General features: G+C 40.8%; 1 protein-coding gene across 6 annotated transcripts in view; it reads left to right on the plus strand.

Annotated features, from left to right (window-relative positions):
• Window positions 1–25,869, plus strand: part of CTPS2 (CTP synthase 2) — a 123,835-nt gene that overhangs the window by 93,390 nt on the left and 4,576 nt on the right. For 4 of the 6 annotated variants that reach the window (XM_084790179.1, XM_084790177.1, XM_084790178.1 and 1 more), the window contains exons 17-18: window positions 6,666–6,810; window positions 18,825–18,842. In XM_084790179.1, the coding sequence (XP_084646305.1) occupies window positions 6,666–6,810; window positions 18,825–18,842 (163 nt within the window). The remainder of the gene's footprint in view (window positions 1–6,665; window positions 6,811–18,824; window positions 18,843–25,869) is intronic. The other 2 variants (XM_084790182.1, XM_084790181.1) reach the window with 1 other exon arrangement.

The raw sequence follows: 25,869 nt of genomic DNA on the forward strand, positions 1-25,869 counted from the left end.
CTGGCTGGCATGTTTATTTTATGTCAAACTAAATTTAAATGCTCTCCAAACGCTTCCTCAAAATGATTGATGTGACTGTACCATCAGTATCTTCTCCCGGGACATGTACCTACTCTGCCACTCACATTTGGAGCAAGACTTTTCTTTGTTTTGGGGTCACCCTGCCTTGTGTGGTATTTGCCATCATCCCTAGCCTCTGGTTAATGAATACTAGTAGTGGACTTGCTTCCCCCTTCCCCTTAGTTGTAGCATCTCAAAAACATGTTAACAGGGCTGGGGGAAAGGTCTATCTTCCTGGCAGAGTGTTTGTCCAGCATACACAAGAGCCTGGGCTCAATCCACAGCACCTCAATGCCAGGTGCGATGCTGGACCTTGTAATCCCAGTACTTGGAAGTTAGAAGCAAGAGGATCAGGAGTTTTAAGGTTATCCTTAGGTACACTGAGGTATACCTGAGCTACAAGAAACCTTGTCTCAAAAACCAAACCACAACCAATCAACCAAAACCAAAACATCTGTAGACACTGGCAAATGTTCCTAGATCATCAGGCTTGAGACTGAACTAAGTTCTTCCTCCCCTTCACAGCCCCAACTTGTAATCACTTGTCAAGTGCCATTGAAACTGTCTGAGATTGTCGGCGCAGGCACAGTCGCTGCCACCTTAGCCTCACTGCACAGTGGCTGCAAGTCTGACTCAAGTTCCACCCTGCTTCTAGGTTCTCTCTTCCCTAATACTCCCTAAACATGACAGGACTCTGGCTTTGCCCTCCAGTCTTGCTAATTTGCTGAAGAAACCACTCTGATTTGTCACTTGTGAAGTACATCTTGAGTACTCCAAAAGGGTTTTGAGCTGGATATAGTGGTGCATGCCTATAATCCTAGGATTTGAGAGTCTGAGCAGGAAGATCACTTTGGAAGCTTGTCTGGGTTATAATAGTGGGCTCCAGGTGAGCCACAGCTACATAAGGAGACCTTGTTGGACAAATGTCTTACTTAGGGTTTTACGCCTATGAAGAAACAACATGACCATACAGCTCTTTTTTTTGTTTTTTAAAGAAGATTTATTTATTTATACAGTACTTTGCCTGCATGTGCACCTGCTTGCCACAAGGAGGCACTAGATCTCATTACAGATGGTCGTGAGCCACCATGTGGTTGCTGGGAATTGAACTCAGGACCTTTGGAAGAGCAGATGGTGCTCTTAACCTCTGACCCATCTCTCCAGCCCAACCATACAACTCTTAAAAAGGAAAACATTAAGTTTGGGACTGGTTTGCAGTTTCAAAAGTTTAGTTCATTATCACCATGGTAGGGGGCATGGTGGCATGCTGGCAGACATGGTGCTGGAGAAGGAGCTGAAAGTTTTATATCTTGATCCACAGGCCGCAGAAGGAGACTGTATGCCACACTGGGCATAGCTTGAGCATAGGAGACCTCAAAAACCTACCCTCACAGTGACATTTCCTCCAACAACGCCACACCTATTCCAACAAGGCCACACCTCCTAACAGTGCCACTCCCTATGGGCCAAACATTCAAACACATGAGTTATGGGGGCCATACCTACTCGATAATAATAATCAGTAAACAAATTGGTAGCCGGGCATGGTGGCCTATGCTTTTAATCCTAACACTCAGGGGCAGAGGCAGCCAGATCTCTGAGTTCAAGGCTAGCCTAGCCTACACAGTGAGTCCTACACCAGCCAGGGCTTATACAAAGAGATCCTGTCTCAAACAACTAAACACAAAATAAAGTATTAGAGTGATGTTGGAGAAACTGCCCTTTCAACCTGTGTGCTTTAGACTCCAGACTTTCTTTTTCTTTTTTTTTTCTTTTTGGTTTTCTAAGACAAGGTTTCTCTGTGTAGCCTTGACTGTCCTGGACTGGCTTTGTAGACCAGGCTGGCCTCGAACTCACAGCGACCCACCTGCCTCTGCCTCCCTGAGTGCTGGGGTTAAAGGTGTGTGCCACGACTGCCTGGCTAGACTTTCTTTATAACTTGGCAACTTTTTTTCTCCATCTCAGCCCATCTCATAATTCTTTGATGCTCTTTTCTGTCATTTCCCCCTTTGATAGTCAATAATCTATTTGAGTACTTCAAGAACGGGAGCAGGAAGGGGAGGGGGAATCTGGTGTCAGATATGGCTGCTAGAACATGTTTAGCTGGACCCTGAAAGAAAACAGTGGACATTTAGCATGCTCACTAGATGTTTGACGCTGCCACCCTTGCCGGCCTCTATGTAGAGTTTTGAATTAAAATAGTAATGGCATATTTCAGGAGTTGCTTTGATGTTGGATTAAAGTGTGGTCACTGTTGCTCTTGGAGGCCACCAGCCCCTCTTGGCTTGTGAGAAGAGGGCAGAGAAGTTCTCAGGCAAACAACTGCTTGTTTGCTTTGTTCAAGTGCTTATTCTTTTTTCATTCTCCTGCTTCTCTTATTGTCAGCGAATACTGAGAGGCCTCGTTCTTCACAAAGATTTAGATTCCCATTGACGCCTTCAGATTTAATGAAGGCTGGAAAGGAAATGAGAGCTGCTGTAAAACTTTGCAGTTTTTAAAAGCTCACTGCAAGGGGATTCACTTTATGAAGGGAAATTTCCCCAGAAGATTTTGATCTTAAGTACCCTTTAGAAGCGTATCCACGAATCTCTACTGTCCCTCAAGGATTCGGAGAGGAACAAGGCTTGAGATTTGTTGAATGTCAGAATCTACTTTAAAGCGATTAAGAGCATTATTTTTAAAGGTACTTTGTTTGACTGATAGGACATCATCAAAATAAAAACTCTTTCATCATTCTTCATATCCACACAGAGAATTTGTTTGAATAAAATGATTCTGAGCAATGATCCATTCATTTAAATAGTCTGTCCCTGGCTGTGACATGATCTCTGTCACAGCTTCTCTCTGTAGCTCTGTAGAAACACAAATACTGTCTCTGCTCTTTCTAAGACATCCCTAGATATTATGCTATAATGTTTAATGTGTTTTATTGCTCAAGTTACATTGCTCAAGTTACATTGCTCAATTTCTTCTCTAAGTGTGGATGACTTTTCTTCCTTTTTAAAATAAAATTTTATTCATTGTTTTTTGTTTTTAAAACATTACATTTACTTACTCATTTGTGGGGGTGGGCATGGAAGGTGGGCCTCACACCATGGCTTGTGCATAGAGGTTAGAAAACAACTCTTGATTTTTTTTTCCTTTCACCACATGGGCCCCAGGGATGGAAGGTCATCAGGCTTAGAGGAAGCAAGCAATTCTACCCGCTGGGCCATTTCCTAAGACCTTTGTTTTGTTTCTGTTTTTCTGAGACGGGCTCTCACTATGCAGCTGAGGCTTACCTGGAACTTGCCGTGTAGACCAGGTTGCCTTCAGACTTGTGGTGATCCTCCTGTTTCTGCTTCTTCCGTGCTTGGATTACACAGGCTGGTACCACTATGTTTGACTGTTCTAGCTTGCTTTCTGTTGTTGTGAATACTATGGCCAAAAGCAACTTGGTGAAGAAAGGGTTTATTTTGGTGCTTACTTCCAGGTCACAGTCCATCATTGAGGGAAGTCAGGGCTGAGACTGAAGCAGAAATCATAGAGGAACACTGCTTACTGACTTACTCTCCAGATGTTGCTCAATTTTCTTCTACACCCCAGACCCATGCTAGGCACTCACAGTGGGCTGCCCCTCCCTGTTCAATCAAGACAGTCTCTTACAGACATGGCCATAGGCCAGTCTGATCAAGGCCGTTCTTCACTTGAAGTTTCTCTTTCCTAGGTATGTTACAATGACAATAAAAACTAATGGGAACACTGACTTTTTTGTTTTGCTTTGAGATAGGGTCTCTTCGTAGGCCAGGGTGGCCTGGAAGTGTGGCTGAAGATGACCTTGAACTGATTGTCCTGTCTCCACCTCTGGGGTGCTGGGATTATACCCCTGCAGCAAAGCAACATAGTCAGCTGTTTTCTTTTCGTTGAGGGAGAAAGTATCATTCCCTGTGTCGAGCTTTCATCTCTGAGCAGAGCTCTAATTCAAGGAAGCTCCTGCTTAAATACAAAGTATTACTCCACTGGATTTCTCTGAGATCAAATCTTTCTAGTAGAATTTGCTTCAGTGAAGAAACTATTCTGCTTGTTTTGTGTATTGGCTACCTGCTACTGAATGCTCTAATTGTGTGTGTGTGTGTGTGTGTGTGTGTGTGTGTGTGTGTGTGTGTAGTGTGAATGTATACTGTGTGTATGAACGTGTGTGTGGTGTGTGCTCATGCAAAGGCCAGAGGAAGACATCACAGTGTCATCTTCTTTCACTCTACCTTATTGCTCTTATCTTATCTTACTGTATCTTATCACTATATCTATGAGATGGGGGTGTCTCTCAATGCTGGAAACTCCCCACTTTGTGCTAGGCTAGTTGCCCAGGAAGCTCCCCAAATCTTTCTATCTTCACCCTCCTGTGCTGGGATTACAAGCATGGGCAGTGGTACCCACCTTTCTGACATGGAAGTTGGGGATCTGAACTTAAGTTCTCATGCTTGCTTAGAAAATGCTTCTATCTACTACGTCATTTCTCCAGCTTTCACTTTTAAGAAATGTAAATAACTGTTGTTAGAGGCTACCCCATTGTATCCCAGAACTTAAAATGGTAACCTTTGGAGAGCAGATATTGCTGGTCAGTCATCATTTCCTTATTGTGATTAGTAGTAGTTTTGGGTCTCTGTTAGTAACAGGAGTTTGTGATTTTTCAATTTCAAGCTATATTTAAATTTGTATTTTTAAAAACATTTTTAGATTTAGTTTGTGTGAGTGTTGTGTGGGCTCAACATATGTGGAAGTCATCACATATGTGTGGAAGTCAGAAGACAATTTTGCAGGAGTCAGTCTCTCCCTTCCATCACCTGGCTGCTGGGGATGAAACTTAGGTCATGAGGCATGCTGAGTCATCTTGCTGGCCCCATACTAGATTTCTTTATCACTTGATAAAAGATCTCATTGAATGAGTTAAAATTGCCTTTACTTTTGCCTATAAAGCATTGCATATTATGATCTACAGTTTGATAAATACTTCAAGTTTGGGAGGTAGCACACTGACCATGCTCTACTATAATAATTATGGCATTAGACACAGATTCAAAGTATGCACTCCTAATCTGGAAATAAACATAGGTTGAGTGTTTTGTTTTTGTTCTGTTTTTGTTTTTATTTTGAGTTCTGATTTGGGGAAGAAATTGAAATCTCAGGAAATTTCTATTGAGATTTGGAAATGTTTCCTGTTTGACTATGGCTGTTCCAAAATAGGACTCTGGGTGTCTAGGAAAAGCCACTTTTCTGTTTGTGTTAGCTTCTTAGGAGCCTTCCCCTGAAAACTGCTTTCCGTTTCCTCCATGACAGCATGTTCTCATTGTAAAGGGCTACTTAACACAGGAAGCACAGGAGCTAAAAACTAACTCAAGGTGCTAGAGAGATGGTCCAGTGCTTAAGAACATTTACTGCTCTTGGAAGGACCCAGGTTAGAAGCTCCCAGAAGCACAGCTGACAACTGCCTGTAACTCCAGTTCCAGTGGATCCAACACCTCTTCTGACCTTCACGGGCTCCTGCACACATGTAATACATGGACATATATACAGGCATATAGAATACACATAAAATTAGTGTTACAAAATATAAATAAAAATTAACCTGAATGCTGGCTGCCTTTAGCTGTGACCCCATTGCCATGTTGAAAGGGCCCCTCAGACTACACCTCAGGGGGTATGTTGGCATAGGCTAGTATGCCAGTACCAGTTGTCATTTATGGTGCTGTGATTACTACCTAACACAAAACCATGACTACAAAGGCTTTTGTCTTTGCCATTGCCAAGGGCAACCGGCTAGGTAAGTGCTGTGTTAAATTAGCCTGGGGACCTTTTCCTTGGGGGATGGAGAAGACTTGTACGAAGTGCCTTAAAGCTATCCAGGAGAAAGAGAGCTGGACTTGGTGTGCAGCTGTAATCCCAGCATGGGAAGCTGAGGCAGGAGGATTGCCATAAGTTTGAGGGTATCCTGGGCTGCGAAGCAAGGCTTTGACTCAGGTCAGGGGATGAGTATCTTAGGGTCTAGGGATGCCATGGGAACTGAGACGACAATGAAAGGCCTCTGGAAGCAAGCTAGAGCTGGGGTGGAGCTAAGATAGCAGAACGCTGGCCTAGAATACATGCGGCCCTGAGTTTATTCCCCAGCACTGTGTGAGCGCGGTGCAGAGGCACACACCTATAATCCTAGCACCTAGGAGGTAGAGGTAGGAATATCAAAGTTCAAGATCATTCTCAGCTACAGAGCAGTTAAAGGGTAGCCTGGGCTACATATCCCCCTGCCTCAAAAGAAAAGAAAAAAGCAGGCTGATATTCGAGAAGGAAATTTCATCTTAGCACTCAGAAATTCTTGCTTCACTTTCGTTCGTCTACCACCATCACTCCCCCCGACCCCCCACCCCCCAAAAAATTCTAGGTCTCTAATTAATTGAAATGTGTTTTACAGTTTGGAATTACAATATGTTAAGAATGGATCGTGAAAGTAACTCCATGGCAAGTTAAGTAATCACCTTAGGGCTTAGAGTGGGTTGGTGCTCAGTGATTCAGCAAACTTTCTAGTGGTTCTCATGCCGGTTTGATTCAGTCTCTTCACATTTGCTTTCATTTAGGTCATCCCTATTTCGTTGGTGTCCAGTTCCATCCTGAGTTTTCCTCTAGGCCGATGAAGCCTTCCCCTCCATACCTGGGGCTCTTACTTGCAGCAACTGGGAACCTGAATGCCCATTTGCAACAGATCAGCAGACTGTCCTTCAGGTAACTCAATGCTCCTAGCAATGTGGTATGACCATAGAATTTAAGCTTTGAAAAAAATGTCATCAAGCCTTTTCTTTTTCTGCATTCTACCTTTAGTATCATGCCTCAAGTGTTTCCTGTGGAATGAGCTTACAAATTATAACCTCAGTGTTTTTTTCTAGCACTTTCATAGTTTGTAACTGTGTTTCATAATATGCATATGAAACAGTTTCATAGTATGCAACAGTGTATTGGGGCTTTATTTTTAGTTAAATGTGCAAGGTAAGGGATCTTATTCTTGTCTTCCAAGAAAGTTAAGTAAATTGGTTTTATTTCACAATGTTCTGTTTAGTTCAATTGATGATCTCTTATACCTAAACTTTTGCTATTTTTTCCTTATCATAGCATTAATGGAAATCAAGACTGTATCTACCTTATGAACATTATCATTTAAAAATTGTAAAGATCTACTTTACTCATTGGAGTGGTGTATACCTGAATTTCCAGTATTTGAGAGACTGAGGCAGGAGGATCATGGATTCCAGGCCTACATGGTATACATAGTGAGACATCATGTCTTTTGTTTTTGTTTTTAGAGACAAGGTCTCACATAGCCCAGGCTCATCTCAAACTTGCTATGTAGCTGAGGATGACTTTGAACCCTGGATCCTCCTACCTCTAACTTCCAAGTTCTGGGACTATAGATATGCGTCACCACATCTAGCTGTCCACATGGAATCCAGAGATTCAGGCATGCTAGGGAAGATGGACTATATCTCCAGCCTAAGACACCACGTCCTAAGAAAGCAAACAAAAGCAAAACCAGGGGAGGAGGGACGATATTGATCTGTTCTTCTAATTTCCCAGATGAAGACACAGTGATTGTTAAAAGCTCACAGCTCTAGCACTTCACTTTTCTGAGGGTTCATATGGGAGCAGCTTTACATGGCTTACATGCCCGCTGCCTTACCAAATTAATAGCCACTCTTTGCTATCTTTAACCAGGGCAGTGGCTTTCTAACTAAGTCTGAGGGCTACTAGCATAAGGAGCAGCCTAAGGGGACTCCAGATTCTTCCCCATTTCAGCTCTGGTCTCCAGATTGCTTGGCTTGTGTGCTATTGTTCTGCACAAGAGATTTCATATCTGCAAACATTCCTGAGTTCTCAGACTGCAATATGTTGCAGACTGAAAATTCCAATATGGAATTCCATGTGTGCTGTGATACCATGTGCATGAACACAGGCATCAGTTAGAGACAAGATGGAAAGTAGAGTTTGAAGTCCATTTGTAGGTTTCCTGTGCTCCCTTACTCCCTTCTGTGATATTGTCAGGTGCGCCCTTATTCCAGTACTGGTGTGTGTGTGTGTGTGTGTGTGTGTGTGTGTGTGTGTGTGTGTGTGTGTTTCTCATTTGAGACTTGGAGTTGAAGTTTTTACTAAAGGCTGGTCACACAGATATTCTCTGCTTTGTATCCATCAACATTCTAGACTCCCAGAAGGAAAGCAATGTTCATCATAAATCACATCATGCAAACAATGTAGACTCTAGAAAGCAACCTGATTCGAGTTTAGTAGTGGAGAATTCATTCTGGAAGCCAACAGCTACAGACTGACCCTCCAAGCCTTTTTAGATGGCAGCTTCCAGGTTAATTCTTTTTGTATAAATATAATTAATAACCTGTTTTTAGAGTAAATACACTTAATGTGAAATGATAGTCCATTCAACAGGCATTGCAGTCTTTGGTACTATGTCTCTTTCTGTGCCTATATATAATCTACCCTGTTTATCAGAGGCAACCACAAGGGCTGGAAAGATGGCTTAGCCCTTAAGAATGCCCACTGCTCTTCCAGTGTACCTGACTTTGGTTCCCAGCATCTACATTTGGCACCTTGAAACCACCTATGACTTCAGCTGCACTCACTACCTTCTTCTGGCCTCCTTGATTACCTGCACACAAGTGGCATTCACTCATACAGACACATACACACATACTTTTTTTTTTTTTAGGTAAACACAAGTTTGAATGGTCTTGTTAGCACACTTAGAGTAGAATGAAACTGCTTCATATAATTATAAAAAAATGTTAGAAAGCTTGCAGACTGTGTCAGCAGTGAGGGGACAGAAACACAGCTCCTCAATGTTAGCCTAAGAAACTTCAAGACTCCTCTTGGACTTTCAGGGACCTTGATTCAGGCCAAACTGGGGTTTGTGGCTTGGACACTGAAGAGAATTTCAGGACTAGCTAGTATAATGAAGTAGAGTTAAAGATTTTATTAAACATATATATTTTTAAAGATTTATTTATTTATTTAATGCGTATAAGTGCTTTATCTGCATGTAAGCCTGCAGACCAGAAGAGGGCACGAGATCTCATTACAGATGGTTGTGAGCCACCATCTGGTTGCTGAGAATTGAACTCAGTACCTCTGGAAGAGCAGAGAGTGCTCTTAACCTCTGAGTTAAAAGCCCCTCTCTTAACTCCTCTCCAGCCCCATATTAAGCATATTTTAATAAAGGAGATTAAGAGAAAGAGATGTGCTCAGAAGAAAATACTACACACCAGATAGCATGTGTGTGGGCTTCTTCAAGACTCAGAAAAAGTAAGACATACCCAAGTTGATTCCAGGCTCTGCAAGGGCCAATCACAATGAACTATCATAGCATGAGCCATATATACAAGTTACATATATCTCAAAAGGTTGCTTAGAAAACATTCTCCCTTCTCTCTTTCATCTGATAAGCAATATCAGAGTTGGTTCTGGAGATGCCTTGGGTGGATTTACAGTCTGGTAAGGAGAAAGCAAGAGCTACGTGGGTTGCATTAATAGCAGTTTAATATATGTATTTTCCTTACAAATGGAGTTTCTGATGAAATTCCTAGAAATATTTCTATACCTATAAAGGGAAAAGGGCTTTTTACTTTTTTGAGATTTTATTTTTATTTTCTGTGTGTGGGTGTTTTGCCTGCATGTGTATCAGTACACCATGTGTGTGCAGTGCCCATTGAAGCCAGAAGAGGGCATCAGATCCCCCTGGAAGTGGAATTATAGATTGATGTGAGTCACCATGTAAGTGCTGGGAACCAAACCTGGATCTTCTGGAAGAGGAGCCAGTGAATGCCCTTAACTGCTGAGCCATCTCTTCAGCCCAGAAAAAAGCTGTAAGCTGCTAGTAACTAATTGTGTCAGAACTCTTACTTCTCTGTTGGCAAGAGACTTTCATTGGACTCCAGGGTGAGAAGCTCCTTTCTACTTCTCGTGTTCCCAAAACTTTCCTGGTCTTTCTATCCACCTTCATTAACTAAGCAGAATACACTATGGTACTGGTAATGGGGAGTTCTCTAGTCTATAGAAACAAAGCATCTATATAAACTGTGTCAGGAATTCCTCTGGAGGTGGTGCTGGTGACTGAAGTCTTAAGTGTACAGTCTTATACTGAGCCACGTTCCTTTGCCCCAGTAGGGAATTCCATTTTAAAGCAGAAGGATAGACATGTAAAATTTACTGTTTTCAGCACATGTATGTTTCTGCCTGTCCTACGTAGCTTTTATGTCCCGTCACTACATAAGAAGTTTATGAATAGCTTCTAGTTTTGTGATGTGAGCATCTGTCAGGCCCATTCTGTAGGTTAGTGTAAAACTTGCTTATGTAGTGCTTGCTCTTCGTCAGAACACGAGAATTCAGGTAGGGTCAGTCTACAGTTCACAGGAATACAAGTCTTTGGGGAAATGGGGTTTTAAAGGATGTAAGTGGGAGGCATGCTCAGGTCTTGCAGGACCCTGTCCCCAGTATGGTGGCACCCAGTGAAGTGGCTGTGGCAGTCCCCGGTGAATGTAATAGCTAGGGTTTTGGGTCCTAGATGGAAAGATGTTTGGAAGCACTGAGAGTGGACTAAGCCATTTACACTACTTACATCCTTAGTGTCCTGAAGGAGGAGGATGCCTTACAGGACATTATCCACAGTTATGTGGAGAGCGGGGACTGACTCTGACATGAACTCTGGTGCCCCATATCTGACCACCTCCCCTTGGTGGGGAGGCCTGGTGGGACTCAAAGAAAGAATAAGCAGGCTACCAAGATGAGACTTGATAGCCTATGACCATATAGTGGAGAGGAGGTCCCCCTCAGTCATAGACATAGGGGAGGGGAATAGGGTGAAAGCGGGAGGGAGGGAGGAATGTGAGGATACAAGTGATGGGATAACAAGCTGTAATCAGAATAAATTAATAAAATTAAAATTTAAAAAACAACAAACAACAACAAAAGAAAACAACACCAGTGTGGAAGATGTTCTCAATGCTTGGTAATTGAAATGAGACTCACTTCAGGATGAATCCCAAATGAAGAAGGAACAGGACAAGCTACAGAGGAACACAGGAAGAAGGAAAAGAAAAGGACACTGAGAGGGGAATACAAGCAAGCGATAACCTCGGCCCATTCTGCCCCTTCTACCCGAGAATTGATTGTGCATCTATGTATTTAAGAGAGCTGAGACTAATGTATTTCCCAACATTTCCTAAGGCTTTCTTGTTTACATGTTCAAAAGGAAAATCACAACCACTTGTAACTACAAAAAGGGCTGTGTTTTGGTGGTGTGGGCAGTCAATTATAGTTAGTATCTTTACTAAAGATCTGGAGTTAGAGTAGCCTTTCTGTATTAGTACTGAAATCCTGGATCTTTTGGCTTATTTTTTTTAAAGGTCTTCCCTTACTTTGTATAATTAGCAAGATCCAGAAAGCTAACATCCTGAAGGAAGCATGACCATTCATTCCTTCTGAGATTAAAAAAAAGTGCAAATTGCTTCTGAGGCAATATTTGTCTCAAAATGTAGCAGGTTTTTGTTTTGAGGCAGGGTTTCATTGTATAGTCCAGGCTGGCCTTGAACTTGTTGCAGTGTCTTTGTCTCAGCTTCTCAGCTTTAAGATTATGAGTAAAGCACCACAACCACACCTGGCTTGTGGCAACAGTATTTTATGGCTTAAATAGCTAATGAAGAGCCCCACCTAGATCTAAATTTTATATGACATCTAATTAGGGAAGTGGAAGAAGTTATTTGGAGTGTGATAGATCTAAGATATTTTAAAAAATATAGGCTGTAGTTGTGAGTGCTTGATTTGATTAGTATATACCAGACCCTGGGATTGATCTCAAGTACTGAAGAAAGAAAAATTAACCCATTGCAGAAGCAAGTATCTTTTTAAGTAAGACGCTACATACTTTTCATATAGTCTGTGACTTTAAGAAGGATGGATCAATTTGGGGTTTAAGGATATCATTGTAAGCTAGATTCATTTTTTTTTAATTTATGAATTCCCTTGAATCCCTTCTTGATTTTAATCTTGATTTTTCCTGCAGACATGCCCAGCCTTTTGACATTGTGTCAAGACTTTTTTTTAAAAACTTGCAAAAATTTCATGCTTTTAAAGTAAGTTTATGATTTTGTATTATGCTGAAAATATAGCTGTTTTTGACCACAGGTTGGATACCCCTGTAATATGAGTATCAAAACCTAATAATTCCTGGTTTAGAGAAACTGAAGGATTTACTCTTTTAGAGAAAAACACTTGAGATTTTGCTAACACAGATACTTAAATGTATATATAGTTGCCGGTTAACAAACTTATGAGCAAATGGAAAACCCAGGAGAGTCAAGGGTGAGCAGAGACTCTCCAAGTTGATTTCTGTCTCAGTCACATCCAGTTGTAAACAAAGTCCTTTACTTGACTTTGGGAAACAGCTATCCAAAGCTTCAAGAGAACAATTTCACTAACAAGATACAGTAGATATTTTATACCAGGGATCAGAATACTACTGTTCATAGGCCAAGTTTGGCCTAGACCTCCTTTTTTTGGTATGAGGCAAGGTAAAATGATTTTTTACATTTTTAAAATCATAAAAGAAAGACATTCATGACTGAGATCATATCTGGCCAATAAAACCCAGTATTTACTAGTATTTAGAGATAGTTTGCTGACTTGTTTTTGTATCATCAGTCACTTTTGTGCAGAAGGAAAAAACATGGTTAAAGAAAAGAGATATGCCATCTCTTTATCCTACAACTATGACATTGCAAAAATAACCACCCTTTTCTTAAAAAAATTATTATTATTATTTTTCTTTTTTACATATACATTTATATTATTATACATAAATACAATAAACTACATATAGCAAAAAGAACCATGAACTAATCAGGAATTATACAAATGTTACATTCAAAATGTTTTAGCTATTTGTATTTGGCAACCTTGAAGAAGACATTTTCCTATCTAGGTGAGTCTAAACTTCTGAACGAAAATCAGTATCTATCATATCTCATCTCTATCCACTTTAAACATCTATCTAGACCTAAAAACAACTTAGCCCCTAAACAACTAAGCTTAATTGTAAAACTAAACTATCTGGTCTTCAACCCCATCAGAGACTTGAGAAGGAATAAAAATTAATTACATGAGTAAAGCAAAAGTGTAGGTTAGCAGCTTCCAAAATGAAATAATGACAGAGACAGTTTGCTGCCTGAACAGTCACCCAAAACTCTCTACAATGTTGGAGCATCTTCTTCAGCCTTCTGACCCAATGTATCTGACAGACATATTTGTGAGGCAGGAACTATTGAGTACTTGCTTATCCGTCTTGGCAGAGTTTGGCTGTTGATTCTGCCTGCATCCAAGCTTGCCCTTTTTTAGGCAGAATTCTGTCTGTGGTCAAAGCAAGGACATTTTCCCCAGTGGCTTGTTTGTCACATTTGAAGCCATCTCCATAAGGAGGTTCTTTGATGCTCATTATCTTCTTTGAGGTAGACTGGGTATTTCCAGGAGTTAACCTGTCTTGTTGTCAAAGAGCCTTAAAGTGATAAAAACATATTTAGATGCCATATTCTGTAGGTCTCTGAGGTTTTTGAAGGCCTTACTTAACTATTTTACCTTATCTATCTGTAGAATTATATCTATCTTTTAGAACTAAGATATTATATTCTTTTTTTTGTTTTTTTCCCTCCTTTATTAATTTATTCTTGTTACATCTCAATGGTTATCCCATCCCTTGTATCCTCCCATTCTTCCCTCCCTCCCATTTTCCCCTTATTCCCCTCCCCTATGACTGTTCCTGAGGGGGATTACCTCCCCCTGTATATGCTCATAGGGTATCAAGTCTCTTCTTGGTAACCTGCTGTTCTTTCTCTGAGTGCTACCAGGTCTCCCCCTCCAGGGGACATGGTCAAAGGTGAGGCACCAGAGTATGTGAGAAAGTAGGATATTATACTCTTGTGATAAAATTAGACTAGGTTTTGACATGACTGTGATTTGCATCAATATACAAAATTTTATACCAATAAATTAAAAATAACCTTATTTGTGAGTAACAATTAAGGCCTTGAGTTGAGGAGTAGATTCAATAATCTACTTTTTGTCCTATCATCCCTATATATTTCTATATTCCCCTTCTTTCTTTTTAATCCCTATCTCCATACCTATGAAAGATAGATAAAGGAAAAGAGAGACATCCCTGAGTCCAACCCCGTTTTCTTTCTGAATAAGACCAATAATAACTGATCACTAACTCCCAATAAAAATAAACATCTATAGTCCAAGAGAGCAACCAAAAACCTACCCAACCTCCCTTAGGGGCATCATTTTCTTTTTAAAAATAAACTTTAAGATGGAAAAAAAGGATAAAACTGGGTTCTTTTATTTTTCCAAGATATATATTATTTTATTAATTTATTCTTGTTACATCTCAATGGTTATCCCATCCCTTGTCTCTTCCCTTTCTTCCCTCCCTCCCATTTTCCCCTTATTCCCCTCCCCTATGACTGTTCCTGAGGGGGATTTCCTCCCCTTGTATATGCTCATAGGGTATCAAGTCTCTTCTTGGTAACCTGCTGTCCTTCCTCTGAGTGCCACCAGGTCTCCCCCTCCAGGGAAAATGGTCAAATATGAGGCACCAGAGTACGTGAGAAAGTCATATCCCACTCTCCACTTTACTGTGGAGAATGTTCTGACCATTGACTAGATCTGGGTAGGGGTTTAAAGTTTACCGCCTGTATTGTCCTTGGCTGGTGCCTTAGTTTGAGCGGGACCCCTGGGCCCAAATCTGCCTATCATAATCTACTTGTAGGTTTCTAGGACCCTCTGGATCCTTCTACTTTGCCATTCTCCCATGCTTGTCTCATCTAGAGTCCCAATAGGATGTCCTCCCCTCTGTCCCAGTTTCCTGGTAATTGAAGGCTTTCATGGGACATGCCCCTTGGGCTAGTATGCAGATATAAGTGAGTATATACCATTTGAGTCTTTCTGCTTCTGGCTTAACTCACTCATTATGATCATTTCTAGCTCAATCCATTTATTCACAAATTTCGGGAATTCCTTGTTTTTAATAGCTGAATAGTATTCCATAGTGTATATGTACCACAGTTTCTTTATCCATTCTTCTACTGAGAGACGCTTAGGCTGTTTCCATGATCTGGCTATTATGAATAAGGCTGCTCTGAACATGGTTGAGCAAATTTTCTTGTTGTGTGCTGGAGCATCTTCTGGGTATATTCCAAGGAGTGGAATAGCTGGGTCTTGAGGAAGCCCTATTCCCATTTTTCTGAGATAGCACCAGATAGATTTCCAAAGTGGCTGTACTAGTTTGCATTCCCACCAGCAATGAAGGAGTGTTCCTCTCTCCCCACATCCTCGCCAGCATGTGGTGTCGCTTGAATTTTTGATCTTAGCCATTCTGATGGGTGTAAGATGGAATCTCAGAGTTGTTTTGATTTGCATTTCCCTGATGATTAAGGAGATTGAGCATTTCTTTAAGTGTTTCTCAGCCATTTTAAAATGGATCTTAAGATAAATGGGTAACATTTTATTTCAGCTCTAGGACCTTGGACCATGTCTTCAAACAATATTTACTATCTCTTGTACAGAGAACTTATCTTTTCATGGCAAAACAAGAGGCAAGGTGGTATGAAAAACAATAGAGAAGGTACTTTGTGATGCCCTGTATTCGCTTGACTACTCCAGACCAAACTCAAAAGTCAGAACTACTTTGTAATGAAAAGGGTTCTTAAAGGAAGTGTTTTTCTGGAGTCTGGCTCTTCCATTTCCTGATTCCCTTCTGGTTGGACTCCTAGTTTAGTAAGTCTATTGTCTTCTTCTCATTTGCCTTTGCTGCTTAATTTTGTGTGTGTGTGTGTGTGTGTGTGTGTGTGTGTGTGTGTGTGTGTGTGTGTGTGTGATGCTAAGGATTGAACCCAGCCAGGGCTTTGTAGCTGCTCCACCCTTGAACTCCATCTGTAGCCTACCATGATACTTTCACCTTTGAATCCTGGAGGCAGTCAAAAGAGAAGGAACCCATTTTGTTCATATTGTGTTTGCCTTTCTAAATCACATTCTGACTTCCAACTTGAGAAAAGTTACTTACCTGTTTACTTCTAGATGTAATATTACAGAAAAAAAGCACCCCTAAGCTCCACAACCCATTATAATTACTGTATTCATTTAAAAAATATTTCCTTATAATCTTTCTATCTATATATGGTTCTTCTTGACTATAATTATGTTGTAGTTTGAATGAAAAGGACTCTCATAGGGTCATGTTTGAATGCTTCATACCCAGTTGGTAGAACTGTTTAGGAAGGGTTAAGGGATGTGGCCTTATTGGAAGACTCGTGTCACTGTGGTTGGGCTTTGGAGTTTCAAAAGCCTCCACCATTCCTAGTTAGTTATTTCTCTCTGCCTCATGATTGTTGTCTCAAAACTGTAAGCTCTCAGCTAGTGCTCCAGTGCCATGCCTACTTGCCTGCTGTCATGCTTCCCACTGTGACGGTCATGGCAAGCCCACAATTAAATGCTTTCTTTTATAAGTTGCCTTGGCCATGATGTCTCTTTACAGCAGCAGAAAAGTAACTAAGCCAGATATAATAGTTAATATATGTATTTTTCCCTCAATTCTTTTATTTTGAAAACTTTCAAGTATTATTAAAAAAAAAAAAAGGTAGAAGAATAGTCCAGTAAAGCCTCGTAACCCTTTGACCATATTTACCAGCTCCTATGATTCTCCTATGCTCCTGTCCACTCTACCCTTTCTGTGTACAAGTTTACTTTTGAACCATGTCAAAAAAGTTGCAAACCTGGTAGGACTTCATACCTACATATTCCATAAAACTTTCCTAAGGGCATTTTTTCCACACAATTCCAAATCACATCTAAGAAAATTAACATGAGTTCCAGTGAGTACCCATTCCGTACTTTATCATTTAGCTTTGTAAGAGGGTCTCATATATCCCAGGCTAGCTTCCAACTCAGTATGTAGCTGAAAATTACTTTGAATTCCTCCCTCTACCTCCCTAGGGCTGAGATTGCAGGCTTGTACTACCACCCTTGGTAATATGGTGCTGAGGTTTGAACCCACGGCTCTGTCCATTCTAGGCAAGCATTGTATCATGCTCCAGGGAAATGTGGCCTGAGATTTCAGACCCTAAGCTCTGGAGTTGGGTAGAACTTGCTGAATTCAAACCCAGCTCTTCTGTTCTGAATGGCTCTGACCTCATCTTTTCGCTGCACTCGTTTCTTTATAAAAAGTTTCTGTGGAACCAAGCAGGCAGTTCTCTATGTGTTCAAGGTCAGTCAAGGATACACAGTGAGACCTGGTCTCAAAAAAAGGGCATGGAAGGCTGTGGATTGATGTTACAGTGTAGTATTCATGAAGCCCTGAACTGTAGCCTAGCAATATACACCACCACATACAGTACCCCCAACACAAGATAAAAGTTCTTAGTTTACATGGTAATAATGAAGATTAAGTTTCTCCTTATAATAAGTCATTTATCACAATGCTTGGTCTATGGTAGGAACTTAAATATGAATTATTATTATTATTATTATTATTATTATTATTATTATCTTTTTTATTGTTACTAATTTTAACCTTAGTCCTCATCTTTTACCTACTATGAAGCCTCTTGCCTGGACTTTCTGCTTCCATTTTTCCTCCTTCTAATCCTCTTAATCAATCTGTCATTAGAATTGTCTTCTCACATGTCTTTGCAGCTCAAAGCCCTCAGTGGCTTACCTTGGCTTATGAGATAAAATGGACATAAATCCATACAGAACACCTCGAAGCCTTGAGAACTCCCCAGAGGGGTTTAATGCCTCTGCTTCTTGGCTATTGACAAATATGCTGGACCTGCTTAGTGGGAGGGAATACAGATCTGTATCCTATATAGGATGTCAGCTCCTGGGACTTGTGAACGTGAGCTTGGGGTTAAGGCTGTACTGTGTTAGCACTGTGCCTTCCTCTCTCTAAACTTTGGAGTCTACGGCTTACCTGCCTCACTTTGCCTGCTCTGAACCAAAGAGTCAGGTGCTCTGCCCTGTATCAGTGTGCTATTCAGTTTCCAGTACTCTTTGAACTTGGACCCACCTTGCCTTTTGCCTTTTGCCTTTTGCTCTTTTTGGTATGCTTAAATGTTTCATGTTGTGGGGTGATTTTGATGGTGGAGTTGATGCTTCTGGGTCTGCCGCTCATTGGAGAGTTGTGTCCAAATTGCCGTTGCCCAGCCTTAGGGCTGCTCTGAGTAATAGTGGGCCTGAGGCTTGGTTAACTATTGAAAGACTGCCTTCTCTCCTTTTTTACATTTCAAGCAAAAGGGAACTATGAAAGGAAGCCCAATCTTTTTTTTTTTTTTTTTTTTTTGCCTTTGAGCATTTCTTTTCAGTATCTTTTCAACCCCTACGTATCCTTCCTGCTGGTGATTGTTTGACTTCAACCCATACCTTGAGATTTTTTCCCCCCCTGGTAAATTATGTTTATAAGTCACATTTTTTGTGGTTTATACATTGGTTAAAAGCTGTTTTTTTATAGATTGTGCTTCACTTGGTGTTGATAATATGGTTGGCAACGAGGAATGAAGTTCATAGTGATACAGACCACTGTGCTTTTAAAAGGGTCTGCCTAGGTTGTAGTCTCCTGCTTACGATGAAATGCAAAACTCATTCAGAGCATACTAAGTTTTTATTCCCTTGCTCTTGTGTTTTATGGCTTCCAGGGGCCCTTCGAGAAAGAAGTAAGTATAGCAATAACAATGCTTTGGGGAAAACTGTGCATGGCTATGTGTTTTTAAAACACACTTTTTCACACGGAATGGATTTTAATACGAAGTACTGTAAGAACTCAAGCATGCTGGGAGTTCGAACTCTGCCATTAAACTTGTTTTTAAATTCTAATCACCTCTTTCTATTAGTAGAGATGAAGTGATTTAATGATTGCTTCAGCATAGCATAAAAAGTGGACTATATGGAGCATCACCACACCCTTTCCTTAGTATCTTGGGATGTTTTCATATTCTCACAATTTATTAGGGGTCAGGAGTCATTGACAGACAGGTTAGCCATTAGTTTTAAATCAATACTATACATTAAAACTTTCTCAATTGACAGAAATGTTTTGTCAGTTGGCAGAGTGCTTGCCTAGCATGTATGACATCCTGGGTTCCATTCCTAGCACCACACAAGCCAGGTTTGATAGATCACATCTGCCATCTAGCACTTCAGGAGGTAGAGGCAGGAGGAATAGAAATTCAGGCTCATTCTTGGCTACATGGTAGGGGTGAGACCAGCATGAGCTACAAAAAACTTTCAGAAACAAATAAACATGGTGACCATTGTAGTCATGCCTTGAAAGTTAACGTAGCATCCATAGACAGCAATTCTTACCTGCCTTGAAACATGTTTTTTATTTTGCCAGTGTTAGAACCCAGGCCTGAGGCAGAGAGAGCTGTGAGTAAAACAGGAGCACACCCCTGTCTTGCTGCCACCTGGGGGTGGCAGGCAGCTTTACTGCTTTCACATTGCATAGTCGCACAGTAACCAGCCGCTCTCCCCTGTTCTCTCACATAGCCTACTTCACATATGCCCCACTCCCTTGCCTTGGTCAAGCATCATAGGTTATATACTAAGGAAGCCTCTTCCTTCTCCCCCTCTTCCTCCTCCTCCTTCTGGTATTTTTTTTTTCAAGACAGGGTTTCTTTGTGTAGCCTTGACTGTATTGGACTTGTTTTGTAGACCATGCTGGCCTTGAACTCACAGAGATCTTCCTGCTTCTGCCTCCCAGAGTGTTGGGATTTTTGGTATGCGTCACTGTGCTCCTCCTCCTTCTTCCTTCCTCCTCCTTTTTTCTTCTTCCTTCTCCTTCCTCTTCCTTCCTCCTCCTCCTTCCTTCCTCCACTTCGTTCTTCTTCCTCCTCCTCCTTCTTCCTTCCTCTTCCTCCTCTTTCTTCCTTCCTCCTCCTCCTTCCTCCTCCTTCCTCCTCCTTCTCCTTCCTTCCTCCACTTCGTTCTTCTTCCTTCCTCCTCCTCCTTCCTTCCTCTTCCTCCTCCTCTTTCTTCCTTCCTCCTCCTCCCCCTTTCTTCTTCTTCCTCCACTTCTTCTTTCTTCTTCTTTTTCCTTCCTTCCTCCTCCTCCTTCTGTTTTTCTAGACAGGGTTTCTCTGTATAACCTTGGCTGTCCTGAACTCACTATGTAGACCAGGCTGGGCTTGAACTCACAGCGATCCGCCTGCCTCTGCCTCCCCAGTGCTGGGATTAAAGGCGTGAGCCACCACTCCCCAAGGAATTGAAGCTTCTTACGTCAGATCTCCAGCTAAATGTCTTTCATAAAAGATGATTTGGCTCAGCATCTCTTTCTCTCAAATTTCTTTTTTTCTTTCTCCTCAAACCTAACAGTCATTAAAAGAGACGGTTCCATGATTTTAAAAGAGAGTTTCCACTACTTGGCGGACACATGCATGAAAGATATTTGCTATGATTTTAATTAACCATACATAACAAGACACTTAAAGGCACCGTTTTGAGGAAATAATAATGACAATCATGACTACCACAGTGATGGTGGATTTTTTAAAGCATTTATTATTTTTTTTACATTTACTTATTATATTTCTATTTTGCATGCATGTATGCACGTGTGTTAGTTCATTTCCTTTCACCAAGGGGTTCTTTGGATCGAACTCAGGTACTCAAGGCTTGACAGCATGTGTCTTTCCCTGCTGAGCCATCTGCCTGCCCCATTAGTTCTAAATCAATACTATCCATTAAAACTTCCTCACATGATGGAAATGTTCAATAATCTGCACTATTCAAAAATGGCAGTCATTAGCCACACATGGCTGTGGAGTGCTTGAAGTGAAGCTACTACAAGTAAGGAATGGAACATTTTAGTTACATTTGATTTTAATTGTTTTACATTTAGATAGCCACTGTGGCATGTACTTATATTGGACAGTTTTAAAACTTTGCCTTCCTTAACTGTAACAAGAGGTACACATGTCTGTTTTGTGACATTTAATAGAATTTAACATTCAAAGCCATATAGTATTTAGCTGGGCATAGCTCTGGCCTTTAATTCCATACTTAACAAGCCGAGGCAGGAGGATCATGAGTTTGAGGCTCTGTGGGTTACATTGCAAAATCATTTTCCATAGACAGCAACAAAAAACCCTAATAGAAGTGTGGGGATTATTAAAAAAGATAGGTTAGCCTTAAAATGGAGCCGAGATATCTGTATGTGCCTATGTGTATATCTAGATTATGACTGAATTTTTAAGTCTGTTTTATGTGAAACAAAAATAAATCTCTAAATCATACAGGGCCCAGAGTGTCTGCCACTCACATTTTCTAGTTTGTGGCAGGAGCCAGTATTTTTTTGTCTTTGTTTGATGACCCACATTGTATTTCTAGCACTTGTTTTTTTTGCCTCCAGATGAATGCCTTAAATCAGCAAGTTTAACAGCAATGCTTATTCTGATGATTCTGTTCTTGAGTGTCATGGTTTATTGTCCTACCTAGTCTCAGAACACTTAGGGGGAAAGCATTAACCCTAGAGATGAATAAACTCAAGCTGAGCCTCAAATTTCTTGACTCAAGTTGTTCCATTTTGGTTCATTAGCAGTTTGGGGAAGCCAGCCATCATATAGAAAATGAGAGTTGAGCCAGCCGTGGTGGCGCATGCTTTTAATCTCAGCACTTGGGAGGCAGAGGCAGGCGGATCTCTGTGAGTTCAAGGCCAGCCTGGTCCACAAAGCAAGTCCAGGACAGCCAAGGCTACACAGAGAAACCCTGTCTTAGAAAAAAAAAAGGGAAATTTTCCTTGGTAGAGGAAACAATTCTCTCTTAAATTAAAATTTTTTTGTTTTTAATTAATTATTTAACTTTAAAATTGGTTTTTAGAAAATAATTCTGAAACTTATGTCTAATAGTTTTTCCTGATTCTCTATATTTCCCTAAGTTTTGAGTGATGTCATATGAACATGTAATCTTCATGAATAGCAAAAGCTTATTTTTATATAGTTTTCAGACCAGGCTTATACAATTCTGGCCAATCTCTGATGAAGTTGTAGCTCTTTTGTTTTGTTTTTTAATTAATTAGTTAATTAACTTTGAGGTAGGATCTCACTCTGGAGCCCACCATATCTTGGAACTCACTTTGAAGTCCAGGCTGACCTCAAATTCATGGCCTATTTTTCCTTTCTCATCGTTGTGGGTGTCGAGATTACCAGCATGGACTACCATGCCCCATTTATGCAGTGCTAAGGACTGAAGGCAAGCACTCTATCAGTAGAGCTGTATCTCCAGGTCTTGGGTCAACTAAAAAAAAAAAACCACAAAAAAACACAGGTGGATCTCTGTGGTTTCGAGGCTAGCCTGGTGTATAAAGCAGGTCCAGGACAGCCAGGGCTACACAGAGAAACCCTGTCACAAAAAAACCAACCAACCAAGTAAAACAAGCTTTCAGTCATTATATAGCAGTACAAGACCTTTTTCTTAACTAAAAAGTGTAAATAGGAGATGTTACTTAATTTTAGTAATAATAATGATACGCTGTTTTATATCTCACTGTTTCAGGTCTTTAGAACTAACTTGTTATGATGTAATACTCCTGTGACCACACCTATTTTACTCTACAAATCCCCCATTTGGAAGCCCCCTACCTCTGAGCTATAAAAACTTTACCTTCCTCACATCCTATGCTGACCTCTTAAACCCTGCCTTAGGGAGAGGCAGCCTCAGCCTGTGTACATGAATGAAAACGCTTGCTTAAATTAATTGCTTGCTTTAATTAGTTTGGCCATTATGATTTGAGTCGGTTGTCTTTTTCCTCCTACCTTTGAGATTACCATTAGTAGGCTAAGGAAAGCAGAGAGTTAAAGATTAAGAATTGGTCAAAAATAGAATAGATGTTAGCTAAAGATGTAAGACAGCAGCCAGGCGGTGGTGGCACATGCCTTTAATCCCAGCACTAGGGAGGCAGAGGTAGGTGGATCTCTGAGTTCAAGGTCAGCCTGGTGTACAGAGTGAGTTCCAGGACAGCCAAGGTTACAGATAGAAACCCTCAAAAAACAAAACAAAACAAGACAAACAAAAAGGAGGAGGAGGAGGAGGAGAAGGAGGAGGAGGAGGAGGAGGAGGAGGAGGAGGAGGAGGAGGAGGAGGAGAAGAAGAAGAAGAAGAAGAAGAAGAAGAAGAAGAAGAAGAAGAAGAAGAAGAAGAAGAAGAAAAAGACATGGTTACAAGGTAGTTGTCACAAGGTATATAGGTGGTCATATAACCTTTTGAAACAAAGGTAGGGTTGCAAGATAGTTGTAAACATCTTTTTGAAACAAAGGCGCAGTTGTCATTTCCTGGAACAGGCAGTACAGACAGTACAGTAACCATTTGTAGTTAAAGCTACAGGTGGGGCATAGCCCAGTTCTTGAGAAACAGAGGTTTAATCATAAACAAGAATGAACCTAGTTTGTCTTTACTATAAGATGGCTTTTGAGCCTAAGATGGAAACAGGCTGGTTCTTCACTGCCTCCGTACCTCTGCTCTTTTGCCAGAAAGTCAAGCAGGAACATGAATAAACAAAACAGAAACTTTGATGGTTTGGTATATCTTTTTTATTGATAATTACTTGGTACATATAGAGAAGAATTGTTTTCTATCCTGTCTCCGTAGACCTTCTCCAGTAGTTTCCCTCTTCCGTTTGAAAGAATATAAGTGAAATTTCACCTTTTAACGAGTTCAGACTTTTATTGCTACTGGGTCAGCAAATGCTTGGCCAAAGTTAGGCATGGGTCAGGCATGGAAGAGTTGTTAATGTAATTGCTAGAGGTCAGTTGAATTATAGTGAAGTTTATGGCCATGCTGACTTAAACTGAATAAGGCAAGGAGAAACCCAAACAGCCCATGGCTCAGAGCAAAACTTCAATTGCAGAGCTAACTCATAGAGAAGATGTATGAATCTGTCCTTTTTGAAAGAGCTATATGTGACTGAAGGTAACACGAACATCCCATATATTTCTTAACATTGAAATGATATATTATACAGGTTGTTTTTCAAACCTCCAGACTGATGAGGAATGTGGGATCAGATCAACATTGGTGATTCTGACTATAAATCATAGTAATGGCTGTGATCCAAAGTGGTTAGGGTTTCAAGGTCAGTTTAGCAAGTGCCTTACCATGTATGTGTGTATGCACTGCTAGGTGTTGCCTGGGTCTGGAGGCAACATGCTTGTCTTCTGCCTAATTAGTACCAACCTCTAGCTCTGTGGGATGTGCTTACAGAAAATGACCAGTTCCTCCACAAAGAGGACTGCTGAGAGAAGTGCTGAGGTTAAGTGCACATCCTGCCTATTGGGAGGAGCTGTGGGTCTTAAATGCAGAAAAGAAACCCCACCAACAGTTAAACAACCCCAGCAAAGCTTTTGGCTTGGGCAGCAGAGTTTACAGTTGTATTCACCATTCTTTAGTCCTTTTCTGATGCTGATGAAGGCTGGGGAAGCAGTCTTCACTTTTTACTCAGGTTAGGCTTCTGGTTGAGGCCTCTATTACAAAAGACAGATTAATAATAGAAAGGCACTGACAGAGCCAAGTCTAGTGGCATACCATCCCAGTGGCTTTGAGAGGGTGGAGATAGGAAAAAAAAAAAAAGAAAGAAAGTTCAAGCCCAGTCTGCGCAATTTAGTGAAACTCTTTCTGAAAAGAAAGTAAAGAGAGGCTTGGGAAGACAGTAGTGATTCATGCCTGTAATCCCAGCACTTGGGTGATAGAGACAGAGGGAGTTCAAGGTGAGTGTGGGTTACAAGAGTACAAGAGACCTTGTTTTTAAGTAAGTAAGGAAGTAGTTCAACGATAGTCATAGGCAAGGCCCTTCATTTTATTCCCAGCACCAGTCTAAACACCCTTCCCCAACGTACACATCTATTTAATATATATATATATATTTTTTTTTTACCACACAAGAATCTTTATCAGGAAATGAAGAGCCAGAGAAACCTTAGTTCATCCTTTCTTTTGTTAATCCCATTGACTAAGAATAAGAGCACTGCCGGGCATGGTGGCGCATGCCTTTAATCCCAGCACTCGGGAGGCAGAGGAAGGTGGATCGCTGTGAGTTCGAGGCCAGCCTGGTCTAAAAAGTGAGTCCAGGACAGCCAACGGCACACAGAGAAACCCTGTCTCGAAAAACCAAAAAAAAAAAAAAAAAGAATAAGAGCACTACCAGAAGCAAACTGTAATTAAATACTGGCCAGGAGGATGGGTTCTCTTGGGTCCCCCCCATCCTGTATGCATGTGTGTTGGGGAGGGGTGGGGTGGGGGTGATAGGACAACTTTATGGAGTTGTTTGTTGCTTTTCACTTTTTATGTGGCTTCTGAAGATTGAACTCAGGTCTTTAGGCTTACATAGCAAATGCTTTTACCTGCTGTGTTATCTCACTGACCCCTTTAGTGTTTTCTGTTACAAAATATTATGTTTATATATATAATTATATACATATAAAACAAAAGTATGCACATACACATATAACTATACATATGTATATAAAATATTTGTTATATATTACACACATATATAACAAATATATATTTCCAATGTATCTGGTTTTTTTTTGTTGTTGTTTTTGTTTTTTTCGAGACAGGGTTTCTCTGTGTAGCCCTGGCTATCCTGGAACTCTCCTTGTATACCAGGCCCGCCTCTGCCTCCCAAGTGCTGGGATTAAAGGCATGTGCCGTCACCGCCCAGCTCTGATATATCTGATAAACAGTGGGAGA

This window comes from Acomys minous (genome assembly GCF_964271855.1).
Source record: "Acomys minous genome assembly, chromosome: 7".
NCBI classification, from domain to species: domain Eukaryota; kingdom Metazoa; phylum Chordata; class Mammalia; order Rodentia; family Muridae; genus Acomys; species Acomys minous.